This window comes from Staurois parvus, unplaced genomic scaffold (genome assembly GCF_062004578.1).
Source record: "Staurois parvus isolate SC_StPar_1 unplaced genomic scaffold, SC_StPar_1.0 ptg000004l, whole genome shotgun sequence".
NCBI lineage: Eukaryota > Metazoa > Chordata > Amphibia > Anura > Ranidae > Staurois > Staurois parvus.
This window is the reverse complement of record NW_028317800.1, coordinates 228,188-240,637: the sequence shown is the minus strand read 5'-3', so window position 1 is coordinate 240,637 and position 12,450 is coordinate 228,188. Positions and strand designations below refer to the sequence as shown.

Below are 12,450 nucleotides of genomic sequence, written 5' to 3'. Positions count from 1 at the left end.
ACACCAGTCCTGAAGTAATCCAAAGGTTAAACTACTTTATTTGAACACAGATAAAAGATATATACACTCGGGACAATCCCCCCTCCCTGCATAATGACACAGGGCGGGGCAATCTACATTTAGTAACAAGAGACACACAGGTATTCAAAATATCACACCAGCAGACAGTCCCATCAGGAGGAAGGGCTGCTGGAGACACCCCCCCCCCCCCCCCCCCCCCACTAAGCTAGTACACAAACACATACATCCCATAATAGTTTGCTCCCAAACCAGACACACAATAAAACAATGGGATGCAACCACATGACATTAAAACAATCAACAACCCCCACACAATATTAGGACAGATCACCCTGTACCCCTAACAGGCACAGGGTGATTTACACATAAGAGGGATATGGGGAGCTAAGACAGGGGTCTCCTCACCTCTCTAAAGTGAGCTGGGTTCCATGGGCCCCCCCATCCAAAGTGACTCCCGTCACACTCAGCAGGGCAAGTGGTTAATGTAACCTATAAACTGTACAACTTTGTTGAACAACAAAATGAAATCATTTAGGTAGAGGGAAGTAAAAATAAAATAATATGGTTGCATAAGTGTGCACACCCTTAAATTAATACTTTGTTGAAGCACCTTTTGATTTTAATTATAGCACCCTATTTGGGTATGAGTCTCTCAGCATGGCACATCGTCCTTGCAAAAACACTCTAAATCTGTCATATTGTGAGAGCATCTCCTGTGAACAGTGCTCTTCAGATCAACCCACAGATTTTCGATCGAATTAAGGTCTGAGCCATTCCAAAACTTTAATCTTCTTCTGGTGAATCCACTCCTTTGTTGATTTGGATGTATGCTTTGGGTTGTTGTCAGGCTTCTGCTAGAAAGCCATTAATTGGTATTTGGAACTGTTCATAATTCCCTCTACCTTGACTAAGGCCCCAGTTCCAGCTGAACAAAAACAGCCCCAAAGCATGATGCTGCCACCACCATGCTTCACTGTGGGTATGGTGTTCTTTTGGTGATGTGCAGTGTTGTATCTGCGCCAAACATATCTTTTGGAATTATGGCCAAAAACTTCAACCTTGGTTTCATCAGACCATAACACATTTTCCCACATGCTTTTGGGAGACTTCATATGTGTTTTTGAAAAATTTATCCAGGCTTGGATGTTTTTCTTTGTAAGAAAAGGCTTCAGTCTTGCCACTCTACCCCATAGCCCAGACATATGAAGAATACGGGAGATTGTTGTCACATGTACCACACAGCCAGTACTTGCTAGATATTCCTGCAGCTCCTTTAATGTTGCTGTAGGCCTCTTGGCAGCCTCCCAGACCAGTTTTCTTCTAGTTTTTTCATCAATTTTGGAGGGACGTCCAGTTATTGGTAATGTCACTGTTGCGCCATATTTTCTCCACATGATGAGGACTGTCTTCACTGTGTTCCATGGTATATCTAATACCTTGCAAATTCTTTTGTATCCTTCTCCTGACTGATACCTTTTAACATTGAGATCTCTCTGATGCTTTGGCAGCTCTCTGAGGACCATGGCTTTTGCTGTAGGATGCAACTAATGTCAAGAAAATGTTGAGAAAGACCTACTAGAACAGCTGAACTTTATTTGGAGTTAATCATAGGCACTTAAAAATGATGGCAGGTGTGTACTGACTCCTACTTAACATGATTTTGAATAAGATTGCTTAATGCTGAACACAGCTACATCCCCAGTTATAAGAAGGTGTGCACACTTATGCAACCACATTATTTTAGTTTTTTATGTTTACTCCCCCCCCCCCCCAAAAAAAAAGATTTCACTTTGTTTTTCAATTGAGTTGTACAGTTTATACGTCACATTAAAGGTGGAAAAAGTTCTTAAATTATTTATCTTTGTCTCATTTTTTACATCACAGAAACCTGACATTTTAACAGGGGTGTGTAGACTTTTATATCCACTGTATATAAAATGTAATTGTCAGCATATAGATCTATAAATCCTGTGGACACAGCAGAATGCTATATCTATTTGGCTACCATTACCTGTACTAAAATTATAACCAAGAGGCTATAAAAGAAAACTATAGCATAGAAGTTACAGCGCATGTGAACTCTAACAATTAATTTCTCTTATTTGCCCCCATAAACATAGCGTTAAACATAGCACTGAAAGTGTTTCACTATATTTGTTCAACAAGCGCCAGAAATCTTGTGAGCGGATAACTTCCTGTGCTTTCTGTCTCTGGTAAAATTGTAATCCTAGGACAAGTGTGATAATGGCATGTTTACCAGGTTAACCTCCTCCCGCCCGCCATATTGTAATATGAAGGACGGAATGCAGTTCTCTCGTTCTGGGAGGACGTCATATGACGTCCTCCCATTCTAACCGCGCATGCATGGATCTGGGAGCACGCAGCGTGGCGATCGGCGGTGCGCTGAGTCCGATTACCGATCCACGGAAAGAGCCGAATATGTCGGCTCGGTCATGTGATCAGTTGTGTCCAATCACAGCTGATCACATGTAAACAGGGAAATGCCAGTTATCAGCATTTCTCTCCCCTTGCTGACAGCTCGTGAAGAGAGGAGAGACGGTAATCAGCATTCCTCAGAGGGTACATGTGCACAGATCATCAGAGCACTGATGATCAGCGTGCCCTGATGATATGTGTAGCCCCAGCAGCGCCATCTGTCAGTGTCCATCAGTGCCAGCTCTCAGTGCCCATCCATGCCACCTGCCAGTGCCCATCAATGCCACATATCAGTGCCCATCTGAGCTGCCTTTCAGTGTCACCTATAAATGCCAGTCAGTGGCACCTGTCAGTGCCGCCTGTCAGTGCCGCCTGTCAGTGCCGCCTGTCAGTGCCGCCTGTCAGTGCCGCCTGTCAGTGCCGCCTGTCAGTGCCGCCTGTCAGTGCCGCCTGTCAGTGCCGCCTGTCAGTGCCGCCTGTCAGTGCCGCCTGTCAGTGCCGCCTGTCAGTGCCGCCTGTCAGTGCCGCCTGTCAGTGCCGCCTGTCAGTGCCGCCTGTCAGTGCCGCCTGTCAGTGCCGCCTGTCAGTGCCGCCTGTCAGTGCCATATATCAGTGCTGCCTTTCAGTGCCCATCAGTGATGCCTGTCAATGTCCATCAGTGCCACCTACCAGTGCCTCCTCATCAGTGCCACCTATCAGTGTCCATCAGTGCAGCCTATCAGTGCCCATCACTGCAGCCTCATTAGCACATATCAGTGAAGGAGAAAAATCACTTATTTACCAAATTTTATAACAAAAACTAAGAAAAAAATGGTTTTTTTTTCCAAAATTTTTAGTGGTTTTTGGTTTAAGAAAAAAAGTCTGACAAAAGAAAAAACGAATGCAGCCATCACATTTAAGGACCATTAAGCTGCAATACTATCAATTTCAGTTATGGGGTTTAAATGCACTTTAAGCTCCACTACAATGCAACACAAAACAAAAAGTACCTTTGAAAGAAGAAATATCTAAAAATAGACAATATACCTGCAAGCATACAGTAATTAAAAATGATAATTAGTAAAATAGGATGCAACAAAATAAGCCAATGGTTTCCAAACTGCAGCCCTTTGCTTGCCTGTACCTGGCCCTTGGGGCACTATACCTCGCACTGACATTAACAACGTGGCATTATTCTTGCCTCTGACATCAATGATGGGGCACTGTTCCTCCCACTGACATCAATGATGGGGCACTGTTCCTGCCACTGACACCAATGATGGGGCACTGTTCCTCCCACTGACACCAATGATGGGGCACTATTCCTCCCACTGACACCAATGATAGGGCACTATTCCTCCCATTGACACCAATGATGGGGCACTATTCCTCCCACTGACACCAATGATGGGGCACTATTCCTCCCACTGACACCAATGATGGGGCACTATTCCTCCCACTGACACCAATGATAGGGCACTATTCCTCCCATTGACACAAATGATAGGGCACTATTTCTATCACAGACACAAACAATGTGGCACCATTCCTTCCCCTGCCACAATGATGGGACAATGTTACCGACACCAGGACATTTTCTATTCCCATTGGCTATACTCTGGCCCTTCTGAAGTCTGAAGGATAGCAAATTGGACCTTTGTCTAAAAAGTTTGGAGACCCCTGACATAGGCAAACCAAACTAGAGCACAAGGGATTTCCACAGCTACTACCAGATGCATTCTAATAAACATATTTCCTGTCTCCATAGCCAAATGTACATGTTGTTTAGTATCAGAATATTTTTGGTGTGGTATACTTTAGTTACATTAACCTGGACTTTCACTTTCTACATTATAAAACTAATTTTACTGACAATACTGTATTTAGAACAAAATTAAATCTCATATCGCACCTAACACTTAATTTTTGCTGTCACATTACACTGAGAGGGGGGGACTAGCCTTAAAGCGGAATGTCTCCAAAAAGGGGAAGTTCTGCTTTAAGTCCCCTCCCCCCTCCTGCCCCATATCTGACACTGGAATGGAACCACTTATTTTTAAAGGTTTTACATAGCTATACCTGCAAAAAAGGCCAGCTTGAAGTGATCTAGGAAGACTTAAATTTTCTGACTAAAGTTCCACTTTAAGAAGGAAACAACCTCAATAGGAACTGTGAAGTACTTGTGGTGAACAGAAATGGCAGGATCCACTACTGAAATAGACTCTTTTTAAAATCCTTTTCCAAATGACATATAAAAAAAGGAGGAGGAGATTAAACCTTTTCGGCGTACAGCCATCATTATATAGTGCGCACAATCAATCTGTGCGTATACAGGAAAAGTCTTTTCGGATCTAACCAGTGTGTTAATACTTATAGGGCTCTGTTTGGGCTGTAGAGAATTAAGCGTGGTTAGGCAAAGACTAGTTTGAACTGCATCAATTAGTGTGTCCACAGTGGACAGCATTTGGCACAAAGCTATTGTAATTCATAAGCTTCCGATGAGGTTCTGGAAGTGCAGAAAGTTTTCCAAGGAGTACAGACATAGTGGCAGAAAAATCTGCTTTGTCCCTGGGAGAAGGGAACAGCTATCACCCTGAACAGTGTCCTGTGTTTTCTGTAGGCTATTCATGGAATGCATGCTATTATGCACCTGTGATCGGTCATTGCTAGTGATAGGATCCCCAGTGGTGTACTTCTGGTTCAGGATGGGTTTTGCATGTATGTAGAAGGCCGCTATAACCAGGCACCGACCAAGTTCTTCTGGCTGTGTTTGTTTAGAAAGTGGGAATGCAGTGAGGCGGGTGGAAACATGTCATCTGGGAAGTGTGACATAGATACCTCATCCTCCTGAGACTAAGTCCAGATAGTTGGTAAACTGAACTGAAAAGATGCCTGATCATATGCATCATAAACTGCACAGAATGGAACCATAAGGATCCAACTTATGTAATAAGAACATAGTACAAATAAGTATAACAGATCAAAAAAGATAAACATGGTCAAGACGAAAGGTATGTATCCCAAAATAATCCTGTATGCGGGGGACATTAGTGGCTATGTTTCTGTAGAAGAAGGCCACAGAAATGCAGTGGGGCAGGTAATATCTCATCTGGGAGGTGTGATGTAGATACCTCATCCTTCAGAGACTAAGTTAAGACAATAGGGAAAAACACCAAAATTTAAAATATCTTGCTGAAAAGCATTAAAGACAAAATGGCAGGGGGTGCCACAATTAAGTGAACACCACCAAAATTCTCTGCCCAACCTTAACGGTATAGTGCGCAATGCCATACAGACAGTGTTTGGATTCCATATACAAGGAAATACTGACTAACCTTACCTACAAAAGCTGGGCCTATTGAGATCCAGGCTCCGCCTGTCATGATGAGCATACCCCAAAAGGGGGTCTCTAGAGTCAGGAAACCATAGAAATGGGCCACAATTCTAGACCTGTATAGCACCCTGAAGCAAATTTTTCATGTTGCACTTCATGCCAGAATGGACGTCTAATGCAGGATCCAGTGCCCAAAGCAAACATTAAAGGATAGGGTATGGTCCCAGAGGCAGTCTGATGTTGATAGAAAATTCAGATGAAAAAAAAAAAAACACTTCAGTGGTTTAGAAATAAAAATTACTTCTCCAGAGAACAGATCCATCATCTAAGGAGACTAGCAAATAAACAGAGCTTCACAGAGTGGGTGGGATTATATAGGTATGCTCTAGGGTTACATTTTTGCAATTGTTCAATAACCTGAAGGTAGCTGTATGTAACCCATGGTCTATGAATACCAGTCCTGTGTGGTTAAGATAAAAAGTTTTCTGTGAGATGTAGAAGTAAATTACCAAAAAATTACTGATGTGTATCATAATGAGTGAAATGCTAAAGAACCACCATGCTAAGCAGCATACACAAACAAACTGGTGACACACAGTGTAAATTCACAAAAACAACACTTTGAGTAAAAAAAAAAACAAAAAAAAACCCTTATAGACAATTGTGGCAGTTAAAATAAGTGTTGAGAAAAAGTGTTAACAGCTTTGTGGGCGTTCTTCCTCCTCAGCACAGATCATAGAGAAAACAGATATGTTATTCTAGGTCTCTGATTTAGGAGATCAGCCAAGCTGTATATTAGCAGCCCTTTCAGCTTCAAATGAGAAGGGGCACAACTAAGTCACAATTATTAACAGGTTATATATAGATATCTACACAGCTCTTAGAAACCATTCAAAGTTTTGTTTAGAGTACCTGGCCAATGAGTGGGAGATGTGTTTGGCATCACTGCTTCATCCAGACTTGTTGTTCTTATTGGTTGTCTGTGAATAAGCAGAACACTCTGGTACACCATACCTGTAAATGGATTGGTCTGCATGGAGGCACTGAAATAAAAAGACACAACAGTGACATACTGCTGGTGTTTTTGACCTAGCACAGGGTTTCACATATGTTTAAATTAGCATAGTGCAGCGCAAACCCCATTCTCTGACTTGCATATTGCAGAACCCAGGTTCCTGCTTGCAGAACTCAAAAAACCCTATTCACCTTTGTTTGCATAGCACTAAACACAGCCAAAAGCGCAAGGCACTGAAGAATAGAAATATTCTAAAGAATGCCTGTGGATGCCCAAGTATATACATGTATTTTAGAGGATATGTCTGAAGTGACAGCAACTGCCACTGATATTAAACAAAAAATACAGCAGCTAAAATTATACTTGAAAGCTTTAAAGAGTTACTGAACATTTCACATTTCTAGTGCCTTGATTTTCAGTCTTCTTGACTTATAAAACCTAAGCACAAATATAACTGTACTGTACCTGTTGGCTTGCCCTCCACAAAGGCACTGATATATGCAGGCAGAAAGGGATGCAGCCAGAGTATGCATTACATAAATCTGGAAGATAGAAAGTAAAATGTGTGTAAATATTCTCTGGATAAAATTATAAACGCTCTCATTAAAAATGAATAGCATTTAAATACCCAGGTACTAAATAATACATTGATGATATAGAGAACCTTGCAAGATATGGGTTTGATAATGCATATAGTACATTTTGACCTCAAAGTATGTATTTTGGGTATCCAACCAGAAGAAACTGTTTCAGAAGAATTTCATCACCAGACTACTCTTTCTGACCTGCAAATTAAATGCACAAAACCCACCCACATTCACCAACAGAGGGAACCTTGTCAATATCTTACTAGAATGGGAGAAACTACCATACCAACAGTGCCTACATAAGTTCATGTCCACATAAGTTCAAAGATAGGGAAAATTGTCTGGATCTATCACATTGGCCCCACCTAACCTCATTTTAGACATAATGGAAAATTAGGATAATATACATACAAGAGTAATGACCAGACACAGTGTGGTATAGGAGGAACTGTACTACTCAACTTACTTTGCAGACAAAGGAACAAATGTAATCTACAATACTTATTTATTGTGATGTACTGAATAATCTAAACATTTTAGATTGTTAGGCAGGCAACAGATGAGACTTTCTTTCCTGCACCACCATGCGCAGGGAGCTGTCCCTGCCATCTATAGCCGCTGGCAATATCAGTCAATCAGCCTGCTGACTGACTGTTTGAATCTCGGCCGTTTCCCTGCTGAACCACCGGATGAGATTCAAACCATCTATGGGTGGCTGAAGCTCCCAAGAGCAGGGTGCTTACCCTCGTGTTGTATTGTGTAGTACGGGTGTATATTCATTGTTAATTTCCACAGAACTTGGCATTAGTTATTAACTATGGCTGTTTAGTATGTATGTATATATATATATATATATATATACACACACACACACACACACACACACACACACACACACACATATATATATATACACATATACATACACATACATATATATATACACATATACACACAAACATATATATCTGTCTATCTGTATACTGGTTATCACAAATGGTCACATTCATTACTTTTCTTTGCATACATTGATCTTTCAGACCTTACCACAGATAGCCTCATTCATTGTCTCAAAACGTTAAAGGAGGAATCCAGGCAAAATTATTATTTTCCCATGCAGTGGGGCTGTGCTAATGGGTTAAATGCTCATTTTTGTCTAGGTGCTCAGAAAGCACAGATATACTTGCCTAATCTGCCGAACCTCTGAGTGCAAGACCAGCCCCCGTGGCTCCTACCCCTCCACCCCCCCCCCCCCGCACGCTAGCGGTTTTGTGGATGGGCTGTTCTTGACGTCGTCACACCCACAGACTGGCTCCGGATGTGACGGCAGGAACAGTCCACCTACGGACGTGGAGAAGCGTGGTTTTCTGGAGGATTGGAGGAATGGGTAGATACAGCTTTTAGCTGAGCCCCTAGACAAAATGAGCACTTAACCCATGGAAGATATACACACACACCTACACTAGACAACAAACACATCGTCACAGCCCCTTCTAGAATTGGATAGTGAATGTGCCTAGAATTTGAAGTGATTGTCATCTCCAGGACTTTCTGATGTTTGCAGAAGTTGGGGGCTCCCTTGATTAAACTGAAGCTGAATTTATCTTATCTTGTTTTATCATCTGTACTCCACCTTTAAACAAAGGTAAGTAAATCTCTTTTACTATACGACTTGTTTGTGGTAATCATTGTACTACATCAACAAATCTAAAAGGGTAAACATATAAATCTGTCAATAAATAAATAAATGTAACAAGGAATTTTAACCCTTTGTTACAGATTGCAACTGTACTGTCTCTATATTGTAAAGTGATGTTCACCACTTGACGCTATATAAACCCTGTGCAATAATAATTAACCGCCTCCCGCCCGCCATATAGTACGATGGGCGCAAGGCGGTTCTCTCATTCTGGGAAGACGTCATATGACGTCCTCCCATTCTAACCGCATGTGTGGATCCGGGAGCACGCAGCGTGGTGATCGGCGGTGCGCTGAGTCCGATCACCGATCAACGGAAAGAGCCAAAGATGTCGGCTCGGTCATGTGATCAGCTGTGTCCAATCACAGCTGATCGTATGTAAATAGGGAAATGCTGGTTATCGGCATTTCTCTCCTCACGAGCTGTCACGCTGACAGCTCGTGAGGAGAGGAAAGCCTGTAATCGGCATCCCTCAGAGGGGACATGTACACTGATCATCAGGGCACTGATGATCTGTGTAGCCCCACCAGTGCCACCTGTCAGTGTCCATCAGTGCCTCGTGCCAGTGCCCATCAGTGCCACATCAATGCCACATATCAGTGCCTACCAGTGCACATCAATGCCACATATCAGTGCCCATCTGAGCTGCCTTTCAGTGTCACCCATCAGTGCCACCTATCAGTGCCACCTATCAGTGCCAGTCAGTGCCACCTATCAGTGCCATATATGAGTGCTGCCTTTCAGTGCCCATCAGTGATGCCTGTCAATGCCCCTCAGTGCCACCTATCAGTGCCCATCACTGGAGCCTCATTATCGCACATCAGTGAAGGAGAAAAATCACTTATTTACAAAATTTTATAACAAAAAAGAAGAAAAAATGTTTTGTTTTTTTTTCAAACTTTTCAGTGGTTTTTGCTTTAAGAAAAAAACCCCCAGAGGTGATTAAATACCACCAAAATAAAACTCACAAAAAAATTATAAAAATTTCATATGGGTACAGTGTTGCATGACCGCGCAATTGTCATTCAAAGTGCAACAGCGCTGAAAGCTGGAAATTGCCTGGGCAGGAAGGGGGTATAAGTGCCCTGTAGGCTAGTGGCTAAACATGCAGATAACCAATTGTATTTTACTGCACATCTGTACCCATTGTGATTTCATATAATCACTTTCTTTATAAACTGTGTGGCAAAATGTTGTATGTTTTCTGTGGGTTGGATTGAGAGATGATGTTTTTTTAATTTTGTTTTTCTGTATCCTTCATTTTATTTTCAGTTTGTTATAAAATGTAGACTACTGCCAATAAAATTGCTTAAGTAAAAAAGAAAAACAAACAAAAAAAAACCACACAAAAGCATACCTTGTTGTTTTGGATATCGGGATGAGGAGGTGAATCAAGATTTATTATGGCATGTAAGATATCATGCGTTAAGTTGCTCAGGTGTTGTAAAGGATTGGCTACAACAGTTTTGGCACTTGCTGTGCAAGCAAAAAGGAGTGGAATGGAAGTCTGTTCTGTCTGAGGATTAGAGAGGAGTGAGCTATCCTAAATGAGAAAACAATAGAAATCGAGTATAAATGAGTACAGCGCAAAAAGTACAAGCAATATAGAAGTAATTACAGTCATTTAGTAAAAGGAATTACATTCAGACTCAACACAATTACATCAAAATAATCTTGTGTTCAAGAGTAAACGTTAAAATTAAAGTTAAAACTATGCAGTACAGACTATTTTGAGCCCACTTTTTATAAGCCTTCAGGAATGGGCAGCTTTTAATTAATAATTAAATTCAGGGCATTTCAAGATTAAAACAGATCTAAATCTAAGAGCAAAAATGTGATATAAAACAGCTTCCCATTTCTTGGAAGTGATAGAAATGTGTCACTGTTCAGCAACTCAGAAATCACAAGGTTAGGTTCACACTAGAATGCAAGGCGGGAAAACCCTCATTCTGTGCATGTTTCCACGTTTAAAACGTACTGTATGTGATCTAGAGAGGGTGTTAAGTTAACACCCAAACGCAGGTTGCAAACAGTGTGTTTGCCTGCAGCGGATCGGATGGTAGAAAAGTACCATGTGATCTGGCGGCAGTGCGTTTCCAAAAGAAGCGTATGTACTACCTTTGGTGCAATGCAGCGAGATCTGAGCCCATTCAAAATGAATTAGGTCAAATTGCACCTCACTGAATGAAACAGGAACGCCTAAGCATGTCTTATACAATCCATAATGTAAACTAAGGAGAAAAAAAAAAGCCAGCACACACAACTGTGCACACTGGTATTTATTAATTTATTTTCTTTCCTTTATTTTGACTTGGTGATCCTGCTGGTAAGTCACCTGCTGGTAACGCACCTCCTGTCCTAAGGCAACAACATTCACTCACTGTAATGTATTCTATATAGTTGCAAATGATTTTCTGATTTTGACTAGAAAGACCTCCCTTCTCATTTCCTTAACATAGGATGAAAGTATTCTCTAGTTCACAAAAATGAGATGGAAAGATGATAATATTGTTGGAGATTTTAGTTCAGAGCACAGAAGTCCACAAGAACATTGGATTCATGTGGCAGGATCAACAGGTATTTTTCTGTATTTGCAGAAAATGTACTTGTCCTGCATCCACCAGATCTACAGACTGGTAATATATAATGTTTTACATTTTTGTTCTTGGGTTTAGATGTATTTTAATTATGTTTCCTGTCAATCCAAATTTTCCATGAAATCAACCTAACTAAGCCTGTTCACAGCACCACATTGTATATTTCAGGTGGTGTGTTGTCATTCAATTTACTAGTACTTCAAACCACCTTCAAAATGCACCTTTGTCTCAATGCGGGTTAAGGCATTGCTGTGCGTTGTGGTGTGCTGAATCTGAAAAAAGAGCAGGTTTGTTTTTCTGTTTGCACTGTTGCATTCAAAATAAATGGGCTGCCTTAACACAATACATGTCAGCATGCATGTGGTAATGCATTAGAAGAGAGCACACATGTAAGAATGGGCCCTATATGGTTTTAACATAAACACTTGCAGCTCATGTGGTAATGTGCTTGTGTGCCCTGTGCTCCTTATGAGAACATATGGCCTTAACTTAATATGATAACATGACTTAACATGACTCTGACATGATAGATGCATGTGCTCATCAGTTGGTGCCTCTCTCCTCTGGAACCACTGGATACAGAGTAGAAGACATCAATAATTGCGCTTCTGTTGCTACTATCAGAGGGAGATTCTCCCTTTCAGTCTCTGCTGTGATCTAATCTAGTTCTAGCTGGCAAAAGGAGGAAATCTACTTTCAGATAAGGTGATTAGTGAGGTCAGGTGTGTAATATATTAGGAGAAACTTGTGAGGATAAAAATAATGAAGTTGTCATTGCAGAC

At 41.3% G+C, this 12,450-nt stretch overlaps 1 protein-coding gene across 2 annotated transcripts in view; it reads right to left on the bottom strand.

Moving 5' to 3' along the window:
• DMXL1 (Dmx like 1) overlaps nucleotides 1-12,450 on the bottom strand; it is a 222,789-nt gene that overhangs the window by 73,094 nt on the left and 137,245 nt on the right. For both annotated transcript variants that reach the window (XM_089673106.1, XM_089673173.1), the window contains exons 25-27: nucleotides 10,429-10,614; nucleotides 7,251-7,327; nucleotides 6,683-6,813 (exon numbers count right to left, since the gene is read on the bottom strand). In XM_089673106.1, coding sequence (XP_089529232.1) covers nucleotides 6,683-6,813; nucleotides 7,251-7,327; nucleotides 10,429-10,614 — 394 coding nt within the window. The remainder of the gene's footprint in view (nucleotides 1-6,682; nucleotides 6,814-7,250; nucleotides 7,328-10,428; nucleotides 10,615-12,450) is intronic.